We start from the raw sequence: 20,099 nt of genomic DNA, 5'->3' as shown, positions 1-20,099 counted from the left end.
TTGGGAGGCCGAGGTGGGTGGATCACGAGGTCAGGAGATTGAGACCATCCTGCCTAACACGGTGAAACCCCGTCTCTACTAAAAATACAAAAAATTAGCCAGGCGTGGTGGCGGGCGCCTGTAGTCCCAGCTACTCTGGAGGCTGAGGCAGGAGAGTGGCATGAACCCAGGAGGCAGAGCTTGCAGTGAGATCGTGCCACTGCACTCCAGCCTGGGCAACAGGGCGAGACTCTGTCTCAAACAAATAAACAAAAAAAAGAATTCAGACAAATCAGTAAGAAAAAGACAACTCAAGATAAATATATGCAAATAACATAAGTAGGCCACTTACAGAAGAGGAAAACTGAACGGCCAGAAAGGTTTTTAAAAAATGTTTACCTTCACTAATAATTAGGTAAAATAACATTAAAACAATTAGATAAAGGGGCATATTCATCAAGAAGACGCAAAATCCTAACCACAGTGCTACAAAATAGCAATGAATCAAAAATCAATTGAATTCAAACAGTTCATTACTCCCTGCTCTGCAATTTGTAAAACAAGTATACAGATAATTTAAGTATACAGAACTCAGGTCCCAAACTTTTCAGTATATTAGAATCACCTGGGAATCTTTTAATTATTCTAGTGAACAGACCACACCTCAGAATAAATTACAGTCTTAAGGAGTGAGATACAGGCATTAGTATTTTTGAAAGTTACAAAGGTGATTTTGAAAAAAGGCTGGCAAATTTCTGAACTGTTGATATAGAAGACCTGAACAATTCTATCAGCCAACTTGACCTAATGGACATTTGTAGAACATTGCACCCAATAACTGAAGAACACACTTTCTTTTCCAATGCACTTGGAACATTCATCAAAATAGACTCCACTGTGTATCATCAAACAAATGTCAGCAAATTTAAAATAATTGAAATAATAAAAATTATTCTCTCTACCCACAAATTAAACTAGAAATCAGTAACAGAAAGATATTTGTAAATCTCCAAATAGTTGGAAATCAAACTATGTACTTCTAAACAAACCATGGGCCACAGGGGAAGTCACACACAGAAAAATTAAAAAGTAATTTTAAACTAAAATGTAAACATATCAAAAGCTGTGGGATGCAGCTAAAGTAGTGCTTAGAGGGAATTTTTTTTTTTTACCACTAAATGCTTATGTGAGAAAACAAGGAAGGTTTAAAATCCAGAATCTAAGCATTCATTTTAATATATTAGGAAAAGAAGAATAAATTAAACTCAAAGCAAGCACATCGGAGGAAATAATATAAAACAAAAAAATCAATCCTATTGAAAAAATCATAAAACAATAGAAAAAATAGTAAAACAAAAAAGTGGTTCTTTTGAAGGAATAATAAATTTTAAAACTGTAGGCAGACTTATCCAGGAAAAAAAAAGGAGAGAAGACACCACAGATTACCAATATCAAGAATGAAAGCAGGGACATACTATAGATACTGAAGACATTAAAAGGAATATTGTGAAAAATCTTATGGCAATAAATTTGATAATTTAGGTTTTCACAGTGGTACCAAGGTAATTCCATGGGAATGGATACATTATTATTTTCAACAAATGTTGCTGGAACCAGTTGATATCAATATGCAGGAAAAATGAATCTCAAGCTCTACCTCACAGCATACACAGAAATGTTAATTCAAAATGGACCAGAGTCCAAAACATAAAAGCCAAAATTATAAATCTTCTGGAAGAAGACAGAGAAGAAAACCTTCATCCCCTTGGTGTTGGCAAAATTTTTTGAGACGGGTCACAAAAAACAATACGCAAAAATTTAAATAATTGAACTTCATAAAAGTTGAGGTTTTCTGCTCTCTATAAGACATCATAATGAAAATGAAAAGATAATTCACAGGCTTGAAAAAGACAATAGTCACAATATATTAACAAATGACTTGAATTCAGAATATCTAAGAGCTATTTCAATCAATAATAGAAAAACATTCCAAAAATACTGAAATACTGGCCAGCAATTAGAAAGGAATAAATTTATGAGATATACATAAGAACAAACTATTGGTAATAGATGAATCTAAAATATGTTGAATGAAAATAGCCAGATACAAAAAGTACAGACTTTATTGTTTTCTTAATGTAAAGTTCTAGAGCAGATAAAACTTATCAGTTGTGACAGAAATCAGATCAGTGATTGCCTGGAGTGGAAGCTGAGAGGAGGACTGACTCAAAGGAGCCTGATGGGACTGTTTGGGGTAATGGAAATGTCCTATAATATCTTGACTGATTGGTGTGGTGGTTACACAGTGTATGTGAATGTCAAAAGTCATCTTCTGTAACTTAAAATGTGTGCATTTGATAGTAATTTTTCCTCAATAAAATTGATTTTTTTAAAAAAATGAGAAGACTAGTGTATTAGCGTTCTCTAGAGAGACAGAACTAATAGGATATATATGTATATATATCCTACATGTATATATCCTAATATATATATCTTATATATATATCCTAATATATATGTAGGATATATATATCCTATTAGTCATATATATAATATATTTTATATATATATGTAAAGAGGAATTTATTAAGTAGTATTAACTCACACAATCATAAGTCCCACAATAGGCTGTCTGCAAGCTGAGGCAAAAGGCAGCCAGTCCAAATCCCAAAGCTGAAGAGCTTGGAGTCCAATGTTTGAGGAAAGGAAGCATCCAACATGGGAGAAAGACGTAGTCTGGGAGGCTAAGCTAATCTAGCCTTTTCACGTTTTTCTGCCTGCTTTATATCCTGGCCATGCTGGCAGCTGATTAGATGGTGCCCACCAAGATTAAGGGTGGATCTGCCTTTCCCACCCTACTGACTCAAATGTTAATCTCCTTTGGCAACACTCTCACAGACACACCCAGGATCAATACTTTGCATTCTTCAATCCAATCAAGTTGACACTCAGTATTAACCATCAACAACTAGCCATGATTTTTTAGAGTCTACAATGTCCTAGGTATGCTACATGTATTGTTTTACTTAGTCCTCAAACCATCCAGTCAGCTATGTATTATCAATTCCATTTTACAGGTAGGAAATAAAGGATCAAAGACTGTCTTGTCCAATATCATAAAGCTGGTGATATAGTCTGAATTCAGACCTATCTTTTTATTTGTAAAATTAGTATCATAATACCTGCTTTACTGACCTGTTATTATGATTGCTAGAATTAAATAAAAATAAATAACTGCAAAGACTCCAAATTGAAATTACTTTAGAACCACCACCCAAAGAAGGTGGGTTGGAACTTGGAGTCTCAGCCTGACCAACTCATGTTTCTACTAAATTAAAAATATCAACATTCTCCATAGGATTTAAACAGGACCCAGGGGCTTATAACATAATAGTCAAAATATTCAGGATCTAATTCACAATTATTCTACTTATGAAAAACCATGCAAATCTCAATTCCCGTGAGAGTAACAACAAATACCAACAGTGAGATGACACAAATGTTGAAATTATCTGAAAATTATTTTAAGCAGCTATTAAAAAAATACCTGAGTAAGCAATCATGAAAAATCCCAAGATAGAAATGATAATTGAAAGTATGAATAATATAAATAGGAAATATAAATAAAAACCAAATGGAAATTTTTAGAACTGAAAAATAATAAAATTATGTAATTACATTTTTAAATTTTAATGAAATTTAAAACTCTCTACAAAGAATCAGTGGCAGGATGGAGATGAAAGAGGAGTTAGTGAGTTTGATTATTTCAGTAGAAATTATCCAATCTGAACATCAGAAAGAAAAATTATTGAAACAAAAAATGAACAAAATCTCAGGAACCTGAGGGCCAAAAAAGATCTAACGTATGAGTCATCAGAGTCCCAGAAGGAAAGGAAAAATAGTATTGTACTGAAAAATGTTTGAAGAAATAAACGTTTTCCAAGTATGGCAAAAGACAATCTCATACAGCAAGAGTTTCATTAAGAAAATGTATTAAAAGGCCCTAAGGGGAGGGGTATAGTTAAAAAGATTACTGAGAAATAGTTATCTAGACACTGAGCATCAATGTTACTAACATCACAAAGAGAGACAGATATCATTTACTTTCTCATGGAAAACGAATATACAATCACCTGTGAAAGTCTGATTTAAAAAACTTGAAGCCTGATTTGATCAAGCCCATAAATTATCAATTTAACAAGAAATACAAAGAATTGATAAATATGTCAAATCTACCACCTGCATAAAATTATCAAAATCTAGTTATGAGGCTGGGTGCAGTGGCTCACGCCTGTAATCTCAACACTTTGAGAGGACAAGGCGGGTGGATCACCTCAGGTCAGGTGACCAGCCTGGCCAGCGTGGCAAAAACCCATCTCTACTAAAAATACAAAAATTAGCTAGGTGTTATGGTGGGCACCTGTAATCCCAGCTACTTGGGAGGCTGAAGCAGGAGAATCACTTGAACCTAGGAGGTGGAGGGTGCAATGAGCCAAGATCATGCCACTGCACTCCAGCCTGGTGACAGAGCAAGACTCTATCTAAAAAAAAAAAAAAAAAAAAAAAAAAAAAAAAAAAAAAATCCAGCTATGAAAAACACTACAGGACACAGATTTTAAAAACAAAACAAACAAAACCCATTTCTTTACCAAATAAATTGCACTTCCCTCTAAATATATACACCTACTATGTACCCACAAAATTTTTTTTAAAAATGAAAAAATAAAATAAATTGCACTGGGGGAGAAGGAGAGGAAAGAAAACTTGTAGATTAAAGACATTTAAAATATGTAAACCAAAAATAAAATTATAAGACCCCCCAAATATCTGAATGAACCCCTCCTCTCAGCTGAGGGTGTTACAAAGTTAACCTGAAAAACTAGTTAAGGCCATGATGTGAAGGGGTTTAGACATGCCTCATTATACCCTCCTTCCTTTTAGAATTCAGGAAAAGCCAACCAGCATTAACATCAACAGAGACCTGAAGCCTGATAAGAAACATCTGCAATTGGCCAGGCACAGTGGCTCAAGCCTGTAATCCCAGCACTTGGGAGGCCATGGCAGGCGGATCACTAGGTCAGGAGATCAAGACCATCCTGGCTAACACAGTGAAACCCCGTCTCTACTAGAAATACAAAAAATTAGCTGGGCGTGGTGGCTGGAGCCTGTAGTCTCAGCTACTCCTGAGGCTGAGGCAGGAGAATGGCATGAACCCTGGAGGCGGAGCTTCCAGTGAGCCCAGACCAGCCTGGGTGACAGAGTAAAAAAAAAAAAAAAAAAAAGAAAGAAATATTTACAATCTATTCTCTCTGAAGCCTACTACCTGGAGGCTTCATCTGCATGATAAAACTTTGGTCTTCCGAGGGAGGTTCCAAGATGGCTGAATAGAAACAGCCCGAGTCTGCAGCTCCCAGCATGAGCGACACTGAAGACGGATGATTTCTGCATTTCCAACTGAGGTACCAGGTTCATCTCACTGGGGCTTCTCAGACAGTGGGTGCAGCCCATGGAGAAGGGCGGGGCATCACCTCACCCGGGAAGTGCAAGGGGTCAGGGAATTCCCTTTCCTAGCAAATGGAAGCTGTGACAGACGGTACCTGGAAAATTGGGTCACTGCCACCCTAATACTGCGCTTTTTCAACAGCCTTAGCAAACAGCACAAAAGGAGATTATATCCCATGCCTGGCTCAGAGGGTCCCACACCCACAGAGCCTTGCTCACTGCTAGCACAGCAGTCTGAGATGGAACTGCAAGGCCACAGTGAGGCTGGGGGAGGGGCGTCCACCATTGCTGAGGCTTGAGTAGGTAAACAAAGCAGCCAGGAAGCTCGAACTGGGTGGAGCCCACCACAGCTCAAGGAGGCCTGCTTGCCTCTGTGGACTCCACCTCTGGGGGCAGGGCATACCTGAACAAAAGGCAGCAGAAACCTCTGCAGACTTAAACGTCCCTGTCTGACAGCTTTGAAGAGAGTAGTGGTTCTCCCAGCATGGAGTTTGAGATCTGAGAACGGACAGACTGCCGCCTCAAGTGGGTCCCTAACCTCCGAGTAGCCTAACTGGGAAACTCACCTCCCAGTAGGGGCCAACTGACACCTCATACAGCAAGGTGCCCCTCTGAGATGAAGCTTCTAGAGAAAGGATCAGGCAGCAACATCTGCCGTCCTGCAATATTTGCTGTTCTGCAGCCTCTGCTGGTGATACCCAGGCAAACAGAGTCTGGAGTGGACCTCCAGCAAACTCCAACAGACCTGCAACTGATGGTCCTGACTGTTAGAAGGAAAACTAACAAACAGAAAGGACAACCACACCAAAACTCCATCTGTATGTCACCATCATCAAAGACTAAAGGTAGATAAAACCACAAAGATGGAGAGAAACCAGAGCAGAAAAGCTGAACACTCTAAAAATCAGAGGGCTTTTTGTCCTCCAAAGGAACGCAGCTCTTCACCAGCAACAGAACAAAGCTGGATGGAGAATGACTTTGACAAGTTGAGAGAAGAAGGCTTCAGAAAATTGGTAACAACAAACTTCTCCAACCTAAAGGAGGATGTTCAAACCCATTGCAAAGAAGCTAAAAACCTTGAAAAAAGATTAGACGAATGGCTGACTAGAATAAACAGTGTAGAGAAGTCCTTAAATGACCTGATGGAGCTGAAAACCATGGCACGAGAACTACGTGATGCATGCACAAGCTTCAGTAGCTGATTTGATCAAGTGGAAGAAAGACCATCAGTGACTGAAGATCAAATGAATGAAATGAAGCCAGCAGAGTAGTTTAGAGAAAAAAAGAGTAAAAAGAAATGAACACACCCTCCAAGAAATATGGGACTATGTGAAAAGGCCAAATCTACATCTGACTGGTGTACCTGAAAGTGACGGGGAGAATGGAACCAAGTTGGAAAACACTCTTCAGTGTATTATCCAGAATTTCCCCAACCTGGTGAGGCAGGCCAACATTCAAATTCAGAAAATACAGAGAATGCCACAAAGATACTCCTCGAGAAGAGCAACTCCAAGACACGCAATTGTCAGATTCACCAAAGTTGAAATGAAGGAAAAAATGTTAAGGGCAGCCAGAGAGAAAGATCGGGTTACCCACAAAGGGAAGCCCATCAGAATAACAGTGGATCTCTCTGCAGAAACTCCACAAGCCAGAAGAGAGTGGGGGCCGATATTCAACATTTTAAAGAAAAGAATTTTCAACCCAGAATTTCATATCCAGCCAAACTAAGCTTCATAAGTGAAGGAGAAATAAAATCCTTTACAGACAAACAAATGCTGAGAGATTTTGTCACCACCAGGCCTGCCCTACAAGAGCTCCTGAAGGAAGCACTAAACATGGAAAGGAACAACTGGTACCAGCCACTGCAAAAACATGCCAAACTTTAAAGATCATCAAGGCTAGGAAGAAACTGCATCAGCTAATGAGCAAAATAACTAGCTAACATCATAATGACAGGATCAAATTCACACATAACAATATTAACCTTAAATGTAAATGGGCTAAATGCTCCAATTGAAAGACACAGACTGGCGAACTGGATAAAGAGTCAAGACCCATCAGTGTGCTGTATTCAGGAGACCCATCTCACGTGCAGAGACACACATAGGCTCAAAATAAAGGGATGGAGGAAGATCTACCAAGCAAATGGAAAACAAAAAAGGCAGAGGTTGTAATCCTAGTCTCTGATAAAACAGACTTTAAACCAACAAAGATCAAAAGAGACAAAGAAGGCCATTACATAATGGTAAAGGGATCAATTCAACAAGAAGAGCTAACTATCCTGAATATATATGCACCCAATACAGGAGCATCCAAATTCATAATGCAAGTCCTTATAGACCTATAAAGAGACTTAGACTCCCACACAATAATAATGGGAGACTTCAAAACCCCACTGTCAACATTAGACAGATCAACGAGACAGAAAGCTAACAAGGATATCCAGGAATTGAACTCAGCTCTGCACCAAGCAGACCTAATAGACATCTACAGAACTCTCCATCCCAAAGCAACAGAATATACATTCTTCTCAGCACCACATCACACTTATTCCAAAATTGACCACATAATTGGAAGTAAAGCACTCCTCAGCAAATGTAAAAGGACAGAAATTATAACAAACTGTCTCTCAGACCACAGTGCAATCAAACTAGAACTCAGGATTAAGAAACTCACTCAGAACCACTCTACTACATGGAAACTGAACAACCTGCTCCTGAATGACTACTAGGTACATAATGAAATGAAGGCAGAAATAAAGATGTTCTTTGAAACCAATGAGAACAAAGGCACAACATACCAGAATCTCTGGGACACATTTAAAGCAGTGTATAGAGGGAAATTTATAGCATTAAATGCCCACAAGAGAAAGCAGGAAAGATCTAAAATTGACACCCTAACATCACAATTAAAAGAACTAGAGAAGCAATAGCAAAGACATCCAAAAGCTAGCAGAAGGCAAGAAATAACTAAGATCAGAGCATAACTGAAGGAGATAGAGACACAAAAAACCCTTCAAAAAAAATAAATGAATCCAGGAGCTGGTTTTTTGAAAAAAGCAATAAAATTGATAGACCACTAGCAAGATTAATAAAGAAGAAAAGAGAGAAGAATCAAATAGATGCAATATAAAATGATAAAGGGCATATCACCACCAATCTGACAGAAATACAAACTACCATCAGAGAATACTATGAACACCTCTATGCAAATAAACTAGAAAATCTAGAAGAAATGGATAAATTCCTGGACACATACACCCTCCCAAGACTAAACCAGGAAGAAGTTGAATCCCTGAATAGACCAATAACAGGCTCTGAAATTGAGGCTATAATTAATAGCCCACCAACCAAAAAAAGTCCAGGACCAGATGGATTCACAGCCAAATTCTACCAGAGGTACAAGGAGGAGCTGGTGGCATTCCTTCTGAAACTATTCCAATCAATAGAAAAGAGGGAATCCTCCCTAACTCATTTTATGAGGCCAGCATCATCCTGATACCAAAGCCGGGCAGAGACACAACAAAAAAAGAGAATTTTAGACCAATATCCCTGTTGAACATCAATGCAAAAATCCTCAGTAAAATTCTGGCAAACCAAATCCAGCAACACATCAAAAAGCTTATCCAACATGATCAAATGGGCTTTATCCCTGGGATGCAAGGCTGGTTCAACATACACAAATCAATAAATGTAATCCATCATATAAACAGAACCAAAGACAAGAACCACATGATTATCTCAATAGATGCAGAAAAGGCCTTCGACAAAATTCAACAGCCCTTCATACTAAAAATTCTCAATAAACTTGGTATTGATGGGATGTATCTCAAAATAATAAGAGCTATTTATGACAAACCCACAGCCAATATCATACTGAATGGGCAAAAACTGGAAGCATTCCCTTTGAAAACTGGCACAAGACAGGGATGCCCTCTCTCACCACTCCTATTCAACATAGTGTTGGAAGTTCTGGCCAGGGCAATCAGGCAACAGAAAGAAATAAAGGGTATTCAATCAGGAAAAGAGGAAGTCAAATTGTCCCTGTTTGCAGATGACATGATTGTATATTTAGAAAACCCCATCGTCTCAGCCCAAAATCTCCTTAAGCTGATAAGCAACTTCAGCAAAGTCTCAGGATACAAAATCAATGTGCAAAAATCACAAGCATTCCTATACACCAATAACAGACAAATAGAGAGCCAAATCATGAGTGAACTCCCATTCACAATTGCTTCAAAGAGAATAAAATACCTAGGAATCCAACTTACAAGGGATGTGAAAGATCTCTTCAAGGAGAACTACAAACCACTGCTCAACGAAATAAAAGAGGACACAAACAAATAGAAGAACATTCCATGCTCATGGATAGGGAGAATCAATATCGTGAAAATGGCCATACTGCCCAAGGTAATTTATAGATTCAATGCCATCCCCATCAAGCTACCAATGACTTTCTTCACAGAATTAGAAAAAACTACTTTAAAATTCATATGGAGCCAAAAAAGAGCCCACATTGCCAAGACAATCCTAAGCCAAAAGAACAAAGCTGGAGGCATCATGCTACCTGACTTCAAACTATACTACAAGGCTATAGTAACCAAAACAGCTTGGTACTTGTACCAAAACAGAGATATAGACCAGTGGAACAGAATACAACCCTCAGAAATAATACCATACATCTACAACCATCTGATCTTTGACAAACCTGACAAAAACAAGAAATGGGGAAAGGATTCCCTATTTAATAAATGGTGCTGGGAAAACTGGCTAGCCATATGTAGAAAGCTGAAACTGGATGCCTTCCTTACACCTTATACAAAAATTAATTCAAGATGGATTAAAGACTTAAATGTTAGACCTAAAACCATAAAAACCCTAGAAGAAAACCTAGGCAATACCATTCAGGACACAGGCATGCTCAAGGACTTCATGACTAAAACATCAAAAGCAATTGCAACAAAAGCCAAAATTGACAAATGGGATCTAATTAAACTAAAGAGCTTCTGCACAGCAAAAAAAAAAAAAAAAAAAAACTACAATCAGAGTGAACAGGCAATCTACAGAATGGGAGAAAATTTTTACAATCTACCCATCTGACAAAGGGCTAATATCTAGAATCTACAAAGAACTTCCACAAATTTACAAGAAAAAATCAAACAACCCCATCAAAAAGTGTGCAAAGGATATGAACAAACATTTCTCAGAAGAAGACCTTTATGCAGCCAACAGACACATGAAAAAATGCTCATCATCACTGGCCATCAGAGAAATGCAAATCAAAACCACAATGAGATACCATCTCACACCAGTTAGAATGGCAATCATTAAAAAGTCAGGAAACAACAGGTGCTGGAGAGGATGTGGAGAAATAGGAATGCTTTTACACTGTTGGTGGAACTGCAAACTAGTTCAACCATAGTGAAAGACAGTGTGGCGATTCCTCAGGGATCTAGAACTAGAAATACCATTTGACCCAGCCATCCCATTACTGGGTATATACCCAAAGGATTATAAATCATGCTGCCGTAAAGACACATGCACACATATGTTTATCACAGCACTATTCACAATAGCAAGGACTTGGAACCAACCCAAATGTCCATCAATGATAGACTGGATTAAGGAAATGTGGCACATATACACCATGGAATACTATGCAGCCATAAAAAAAGGATGAGTTCATGTCCTTTGTAGGGACATGGATGAAGCTGGAAACCATCGTTCTGAGCAAACTATCGCAAGGACAGAAAACCAAACACTGCGTGTTCTCACCCACAAGTGGGAATTGAACAAAGAAAACACCTGGACACAGGATGGGGAACATCACACACCAGAGCCTGTCGTGGGGTGGGGGGATGGGGGAGGGATAGCATTAGGAGATATACCTGATGTAAATGACGAGTTAAAGGGTGCAGCACACAACATGGCACATGTATACATATGTAACAAACCTGCACGTTGTGCACATGTACTGTAGAACTTAAAGTATAATAATAAAAATTAAAAAAAAATAATAATAAAATCTGTATTACACTGTCTCCAAAAAAAAAAAGTTTGGTCTTCATAATCCCTTATCATTTTAGCCCATACATTCCTTTCTATTGATTCCAGGTCCTTAGATAATAACTTAACTCTTTCAACCAGTAGCCAATCAGAAAAATTTTAAATCTACTTATAAGCTGGCAGTCCCCATTTCGTGTTGTCCTTCTTTTCGAGATCGAACCAGTGTACATCTAACGTGTACTGATTGATGTATTATGTCTCCCTGAAAAGTATAAAAGCAAGGTGTATCCCAATCACCTTGGGAACATATTGTCAGGACCTCCTAAGGCTGTGTTATGGGCACATCCTTAACCTTGGTGAAATAAACTTTCTAAATTGATTGAAACCTGTCTCAGATACTTTTGGCTTCACAAATACATATTTTAAAAATAGACAGAAAAACCTATGGTTTATTTTGGATGCACCTTTGGATAATAAAACTATTTTTAAAATTCAAGAAAATGATTGCCATAAGATAGGATATAGTTATTTTAGAGTGTTTACCTTTTTCAAATTCCAGAACCAAATTATGTTTGCTAGATAATTTAAACTTTAAAGTAAGTCTTTAGAAACTCTAAAAAAGATAACATACAAAAAGATAGCTAAGGATTAGAGAGTAATATATCTTTCACAAGATGTTCAAATTTGATAAAACAGTGTTACTAATCATTAAGATGTACCCTAAATGATTAGGGGGAAAAAACCCACCTTGAAATGACCAAAAGATGCCTAAAAGAATAGTACATCTAAGTGGGTATAAAAAAGAGAGTTGAAATTTTGACAAACTGATCATGAAATGAACATTCATTAAATCACATATTTATTTTATTAAACTACATATTTATTTTATACAGGTTCTATATTTGTATTATATTTTTCAGTAAAGATGATTTTAAAAATTACTTGGCCATAAAAAAATTCCCTCTTCTGGGCCGGGCGTGGTGGCTTACGCCTTTAATCCCAGCACTTTGGGAGGCCGAGGTGGGCGGATCACCTGAGGTCAGGAGTTCAAGACCAGCCTGATCAACATGGTAAAACTCCATCTGTACTAAAAAAACAAAATTAGCCGGGCATGGTGGCACATGTCTGTAATCCCTTGGGAGGGATTACAGGAGAAAAGGCGCAGGTAGGGGAACGGTGCTCAGCAAATCGGCACTTTACATAAGATAGGGTGAACAGAGTAGTTACCTATGGAGATATTTAACCTTTTATCTGTAGCTATCTGCTTAGGAAGAGAAGGAAAGGCAGCTCTTGCATGACTCAGCTTTCAGCTTATTTTCAGCTTTCAGACTTGGGAGGCTGAAGCAGGAGAATTGCTTGAACCCAGGAGGTGGAGGTTGCAGTGAGCCGAGATGGCACCACTGCACTCCAGCCTGGGCAACAAGAGCGAAACTACGTCTCAAAAAAAAAAAAAAAAAAAAAAAATCCCCCTTCTGAATAAGGAAAGGCTATAAGTACAAATAGAAACCACTGAGATTGCATAGAAATATTTGATTATAAGGTGAACATTCATGCGACCTGGACTATGTGAATATTGATAATATAGTTCATCTAAATAAAGGCACAAAATTAAATTTTTTTTCATAGAGAATGGAGAAGTCCTAATTGAAAACTGTACAAGGCAATGTATTATGTGCAGGAAGAAATGATAAATAATGAAATAGAGACCTTCCAAGATCTTTTTGATGTTCCAGTCTGGCACACTCTCATTGTGCACATACGAGCTGCTATTTTGTCTTGATTAGAGGGTTCTAAACATACTGTGGATATTTTAAGGTGAAATATGCTAAATGCAAGCATTTTTGATAACTTTTAAGTATAACCAGGTGTGTTCTCTGATGCTTTAAGCTCATTAATCTGCAAAACATGTTTCATCTCATTCCTAAATAAGAACTCACATTTTCTTTTTTACTCATTTTTTTCACTTGAAAGGTTATTGAATTCATTGGAGAATGAATGCTGTTCTGAATTTGGTGAGTAAAGAATATAACCTATTTGTTAAAACTTGATTTCAAAACTAGACGTAATTGTGTACTACAGACTAGTATACTATACTCAACAATATGCCATATAGCTATTTGGTAAATTAAGGTGTTCATGTATACTTTTCTCAAGATTATAATTTCTGATAATAACTAAGAGTAAATAAATTTGATCAGTCATTTTCATTTATTTGTTCAATAGGTAGAGGAAATGTAAGAAATTACCAATGTACTTTTAGAATTTTTTCAAGCAAGAATTCCAAAGGATTTCAAGGTCTTTATGGAATCAAGCTTTGAACTTCATCATAAAAATGGAAATAATTAGGAATGATTCTGTGCAGTTTCGGTGCTGTGAAAGGAGAATAAAAACTCGAGACTCCAATTCACTGTGCCAGAAGGAAAAAAATAAGCTGAAAGCTGAGTCATGCAAGAAGCTGCCTTTCCTTCTGTTCCTAAGCAGGTAGCTACAGATAAAAGGTTAAATATCTCCATAGGTAGCTACTCTATGTTCACCCTATTTCATGTAAAGTGCCGATTTGCTGCGCACAAGATGAATACATCATTCACCATTCCCCTACTGCACCTTTTCTCCTGCAACATGTAGATTACTATACCCTCGCTCTTCCCTCTCCAGCCCACTTTTCCCCTTTAAATACTGAAGCTCTCAAAGTCATCCTTGGATAAAGGAACAGACCACAGACTGTTTCTCTGATTCTGTGTTCTTTTCTTCCAGGTATGTCCTTAACCTTGGCAAAATCAACTTCTAAATTGATTGAGACCTGTCTCAGTTACTTTTTGGTTTACAGTCCTTATTTTTCTCTAGATAATATTTTCAAATTAGCATTTCCCCCAGAATTGGTATTTATACCTCTGGTTGTACAAGATGAATTTTTAAAAATAGTTACATGTTTATTTTATTATAATAAATATGAATAATACAAGTAATTCTCAATTCACAGATGTTAACATATTGCTTAGAATAAAGCTAAGTTCAAAACTGATTTTAATTAAATGGTTAATTTAATGTGGCAAAAATTATGATGTTGGTATATGACTGGTTCAGAAAACTCTGATCTACCAACAACGTGACAAGCATTGGTTTGAAGAAGAAGAAACCTGGGTTCTTGTTCTGGCTCAGCCTAGATTCAATTCATTCCATTCTTTACTCATTTAAAAGTTTAGTTTTGTGACTATATTGTGAGCTAGATACTGTGCGCATTCAAATATTGAAATTAACCATGAGACTGCAGGGAGTTAAGTCACTTTCCTGTCCACCCCTGTTTCCTCAAGTGAGGGCTTGGAAGAGAGTTCATTTAGCTTCTTAACATGGTGTAAAATAACATTAAGAACTTTATCAAACAACACTAGCAGTGAGTTAAGTGAATGGTTCCCTATATTTAAGAGTCAATCTTTGCTGGTAAGATTGTGTCTGACCATCCAGCTTTTGGCACCCTGCCTGCGACAGGTTCTCAAAGCATATTTCCTGAGTGAGTTGTCATTGAGCCACCTCATTCCAGCTTTCGTGATTTTGTGATTCTGTGATTCTCTAAACACGAATCTACATTTTCAATCATGTCAGCTGGGTACTTGCTCACTAAAATTTTATAAAAATAATCTGGCTTTAGACTGGGCGCAGTGGCTCACATCTGTAATCTCAGCACTTTGGGAGGCTGAGGCAGGTTGATCACGAGGTCAGGAGATCAAGACCATTCTGGCCAACATGGTGAAACCCCGTCTCTACTAAAAATACAAAAATTAGCCAGGCATGGCAGCACACACCTGTAGTCCCAGCTACTCGGGAGGCTGAGGCAGGAGAACTGCCTGAACCTGGGAGGCGGAGGCTGCAGTTAGACAAGATCACGCCACTGCACTCCAGCCTGGGCGACACAGTAAGACTCCATCTCAAAAAAAAATAATAATCTGGCTTTAAAATCAAGATTAATCATATGTGTCTGGGACTATAAAGGAGATTCCGTTTTTAACAAGCATAAAGTAATTCTCTGAAGAGCATAGAAGTCAGGGTTACAGTGATAACTAATATTTTTATTTATTTATTTATTTATTTATGAGAAATGGTCTTACTTTGTCACCCAGGCTGGTGTGTAGGGTCTTGCTCTGTTGCCCAGGCTGGAGTGCAGTGGCGCGATTTTGGCTGACTGCAGCCTGCACCTCCCAGGTTCAAGTGATTCTCCTCCTCAGCCTCCCAAGCAACTGCAATTACAGGTGCCTGCCACGACACCCAGCTAATTTTTGTATTTTTAGTAGAGATGAGGTTTCACTATGTTGGTCAAGCTGGTCTCAAACTTCTGACCTCAAGCAATCCACCCACCTGGGCCTCCCAAAGTGCTGGGATTACATGCGTGAGCCACCACGCCTGGTCAATAACTAATATTTTATAAAAGAATGCACCTGGCCTTCTTCCTTCTTGCCAAACGCCACCAACATGGTGTTCAGGCACTTCGTGGAGGTTGGCCGTGTGGGCTACATCCCCTCTGGACCTCATGCCAGAAAATCGGTTGCAACTGTAGATGTTATTGATCAAAACAGGGCTTTGGTTGATGGACCTTGCACTCAAGTGAGGAGACAGACCATGCCTTTCAAGTGCATGCAGCTCACTGATTTCAACCTCAAGTTTCCACACAGTGCCCACCAGAAGTATGTCAGACAAGCCTGACAGAAGGCAAACATCAATACAAAATGGGCAGCCACACGATGGGCCAAGAGGATTGAAGCCAGAGAAAGGAAAGCCAAGATGACAGATTTTGATCATTTTAAAGTTATGAAGGCAATGAGGAACAGAATAATCAAGAATGAAGTTAAGAAGCTTCAAAAGGCAGCTCTCCAAAAGCTTCTCCCAAAAAAGCACCTGCTGCGAAGGGTGCTACTGCTGCTGCAGCTGCTGCTAAAGTTCTAGCAAAAAGATGATCGCTGCAGGCAAGAAGGCTCCAGCTCAGAAGGTTCCTGCCCAGAAAGCCACAGGCCAGAAGGCAGCACCTCCTCCAAAAGCTCAGAAGGGTCAAAAAGCTCCAGCCCAGAAAGCACCTGCTCCAAAAGCATTTGGCAAGAAAGAGGCGATTAGAAAAGTAATAAAAGTTCTATTTGAAAAAAAAAAAAAAAAGAAGAAAGAAAGAAAAGGAGGCACTCAAGATGCAAGCAAGGCTCTAAAATGCTAGGCTGATCATGTATTTTTAAAATTGCATTATGCAAACATGATCTTTACAGTTTTCTGTTTCCCTGGTAACCATTTATGATAAAAATAATCAACTTGTTAGAGTTCCTCTGTCAGCTTTTGTCAGGATCTGGGATGTTACCCTACAGTTGACCCTTGAATAATGTGGGGCTTAGGAGGTGCCAATACCCTGTGCAATGGAAAATCCATGTATAACTTTTGACTCCCCCAAAGTATAACTGCTAATTACCTATGTTGACTGGAAGCATTATCAATAACATAAATAGTCAATTAACACATATTTTGTATATATGTTGTATTCTTACAATAAAGTAAGCTAGAGAAAAGAAAATGTTATTAAGAAAGTAAGAAGGAAGAGAAAATATACTTACTTTTCATTACGTGGAAGTGGGTCATCATGAAAGTCTTCATCTTCTTCATCTTCACATTGAACAAGCTGAGGAGAAGGAGGAGGAGAAGGGGTTGGTCTTCCTGTCCCAGGGGCAACAGAGGCAGAAGAGATGGAGGAGGGAAAGGGAGGAAGGAGAGTCAGGACACTCAGTGAAACTTTATGAAAATACATTGTAATTTCTGTCTGACATTTTGCTTCTTTTCATTTCTCTTAGAATGTTCCTATATGGTAACAACTTTCTTCCACTGCTTTGGTTTCAGTGCCTGTATCAAAGAAGTTTCAGTGCCCGTATCATAGAAGGGTCATTGTCATTCTTTTCGTCCAAGAAGTCAAAAGCAGTCTTGAATAACTGGAACCCTTCTGCCGGATTGTCTAACGTCAGTTTGTTTTCTGGCACTGCCTCTTCTGTGTCTTCTTTCTCATCATGTGGGACTGGTTTGGAAGCACCAGTCTCCACCACGTCTTCTTCTGTTAATTCCTCTGGTGTGGTATCTATTAGCTCTTACATTTCTCCAAGATCCGGATCTTGAAACCCTTCACTTTTCACTTTTTTTTTTTTTTTTTTTTTTGCCATATCCATAATATCTTTCATGATTTCTTTGATTGGCTCTGTGGTAAATCCTGTGAAGTCATGCACAATATCTGGATAGTTTTCTCCAGCAGGAATTTATTATTTCAATCTTGATGACCTTCACCACTTTTTTTTTTATAACAACAGTGACATCTTCAATGGTGTAATCCTTCCAGACTGTCAGGATGCACTCTCTATCAGAGTTCTCTTCCATGGCATTGACAATCCTTTCCATTGAGTACCCTATGTAATAAGGCTTAAAGGTTCTTAGGAGCCAAGGATCTAGAAGCTGAATTAAAGACATTGTGTTTGGGGGCAAGCAGACCACATTGACAGGTTCAGTATTGAACTCATGGGGTTCTGGGTGGCCAGAGGCACTGTCCAATATCAGAAAAAAATTTAAAGGTAGTCCCTATGGGCAAGGTAATTCCTGACTTCAGGGACAAAGCACTGATGGAAACAATCCAGAAAAAGGGTTGTCATTGTCTGGGCCTTCTTGTTGTACAACTATAAGACTGGCAGCTGATGTTTTTCTTTTCCCTTCAAGGCTCAGGGATGAGCAGCTTTATAGATAAGGGCAGTCCTGATCATAACCCCCCTGCATTTGCACCAAACAGTATAGGTAGCCTATCCCTTCCTGCCTTAAATCCTGGTGCTCACTTCTCTTCCTTACTAATAAATGTCCTTTGTGGATTTTTTTTTTCCAGAATAGGACACTTTGATCTGCATTAGAAACCTGTTCAGGCAGATATTCTGTCTCCTCAATGATTTTCTTAATGGCATCTGGGAACTTGTTTGCTGTCTCTTGATTGGCAGAAGCTTCTTCTTTAATTATCTTGACATTTTTAAAGCCAAACCTCTTCCTAAAATTATTAAACCATCCTTTGCCAGCATTAAATTCTTCAGGTTTACATCCTTTGCCTTCCTTTTGCTCCAAGTTGTCATATAATGACTTCGCATTTTCTCAAATCACATCACAGTAGGTATGCCTTTCTTATAGCAATCCTGCATTCCCACAGAAAAACTGCATTTTCAATACTAGATAAAAAGGTGTTTTGCAAAAAGTGTAAGTTTTTCATGCTCGCTGGTATAGCTGCAGTGATAGCTTCATGAATTTCCTTTTCTTCTTTTACAATCGTTCTTAAGCTGAATTCATTTATCTTGAAACGGTGGGCAACCACAGCTGCAGACTTCAATCTACAATACATATCAAGCAATTCAACTTTGTCTTGTAATGTCATGAATTTTCTCTGCTTCTTGGGAGCACTTCCAGCATCACTAGTGGCACTTTTTATGGGTGCCATGGTGTTATTCAAGGTTTACAGTATTGCACTAAACACAATGAAAAAACACTAGAGAGCCACAAGAGATTACTTTTTACTGCTATAGGCAATTTACCAGAGAGATGAACTGCTCACACAGAGATAATTAGCGTCCCATGGCATTTTAAGTGGATACTCACAGCACTTAAGCTCACAGCAATAGCAACAGGAAGTGGCTGTGAAATTATCACAGTAGTACAGTATGTACTATAATTTTATGCACTTATGATTTAAAACAGCTTCTGTACATTTGTTTACATTTCTCTCAACTGCAAATGGTGCCATGTGTGGTCTGTAAGCATGTGCATAAGTTTTGATAAATTGTAACTTTTTGTAATAGATTTGTGATATTTTATGGTAATAAATAATAACACAGACTGGTATCTACATATGTTTACACATTTGTGACATACCTAATTTTTTATATATTTCTAGGCTATGAAGTTTGTGAATTTTTCCAAACTGTCACAATCTCCAAAAAATTTTCCATTATATTTACTGAAAAAAATGCATACAAGTGGACTCATGCAATTCAAACCCATGGTGTTCAAAGGTCAGCTGCGCTTACAAGCTAACGATTGCCTGTTTCATGAATGCTGGTGGAAGACATGAGATGTCTGGGTCAGAGTCAAAGGACTCTCTTACTCCCAGCTCCTCATGAGCTTCGTGCTGATTTGTTGCTGTTACCTATGTCCCCCAAGTCCCACAGGGATGAGGCAGAGGGCCCCTGTAGATGCCTGTACATGCAGTGGGTTATGGTATAGGAGAGGAACATTGAGTTTGGGGAATCTTTGGCTTTTATGGCAAGTGGAAGCAAGCTTGCTCTTTAACCAGAAAGGCATTACCTCATCCCTTAAAGTTGCTCTCTGAAAACATACCTGAGTAAAGCCTGGGTTGGGGCCTGTATTCTTGGCATACCAGCAAGAATATGCAATGACACTCAGGGCCCATCCCAGTTTGCTTCTCCCAAAAACCTCTAAATTGAATGATCTTTAGTTCTGTGTCAAACTCCTGTTTTTCTTCCTCCTTCCTTATATAGTATCCTAAGGGAAATACTACAAAATGTCTCAGAAAGTATTGGTTGGATATCTAAAGTTTAAAAAGGAAGAGAACCACAC

The 20,099-nt window shown here is 38.3% G+C and overlaps 1 protein-coding gene and 1 pseudogene across 10 annotated transcripts in view; both read left to right on the top strand.

The window, feature by feature from the left end:
* LOC134761304 (uncharacterized) overlaps nucleotides 1-20,099 on the top strand; it is a 100,730-nt gene that overhangs the window by 2,357 nt on the left and 78,274 nt on the right. For 5 of the 10 annotated variants that reach the window (XR_010139795.1, XR_010139791.1, XR_010139790.1 and 2 more), the window contains one exon: nucleotides 13,458-13,498. The exons of 2 other annotated variants lie outside the window; for them this stretch is intronic. Coding sequence is in view for 1 of the 8 variants with exons in the window: in XM_063723666.1 (XP_063579736.1) it covers nucleotides 13,478-13,498 (21 nt within the window). In the remaining 7 variants the exon portion in view is untranslated. Of the gene's footprint in view, nucleotides 1-13,457; nucleotides 13,499-13,714; nucleotides 13,968-19,416; nucleotides 19,535-20,099 lie in introns of those variants that run through there. 3 more of the 10 variants (XR_010139789.1, XR_010139792.1, XR_010139793.1) reach the window with 2 other exon arrangements.
* On the top strand, nucleotides 15,951-16,436 carry LOC100455746 (large ribosomal subunit protein eL14-like; annotated as a pseudogene).

The sequence above is a fragment of the Pongo abelii genome, chromosome 3 (assembly GCF_028885655.2).
Source record: "Pongo abelii isolate AG06213 chromosome 3, NHGRI_mPonAbe1-v2.0_pri, whole genome shotgun sequence".
NCBI classification, from domain to species: Eukaryota; Metazoa; Chordata; class Mammalia; order Primates; family Hominidae; genus Pongo; species Pongo abelii.
The sequence above is the reverse complement of the archived record's forward strand: the minus strand, read 5'-3'. Positions and strand labels throughout refer to the sequence as shown.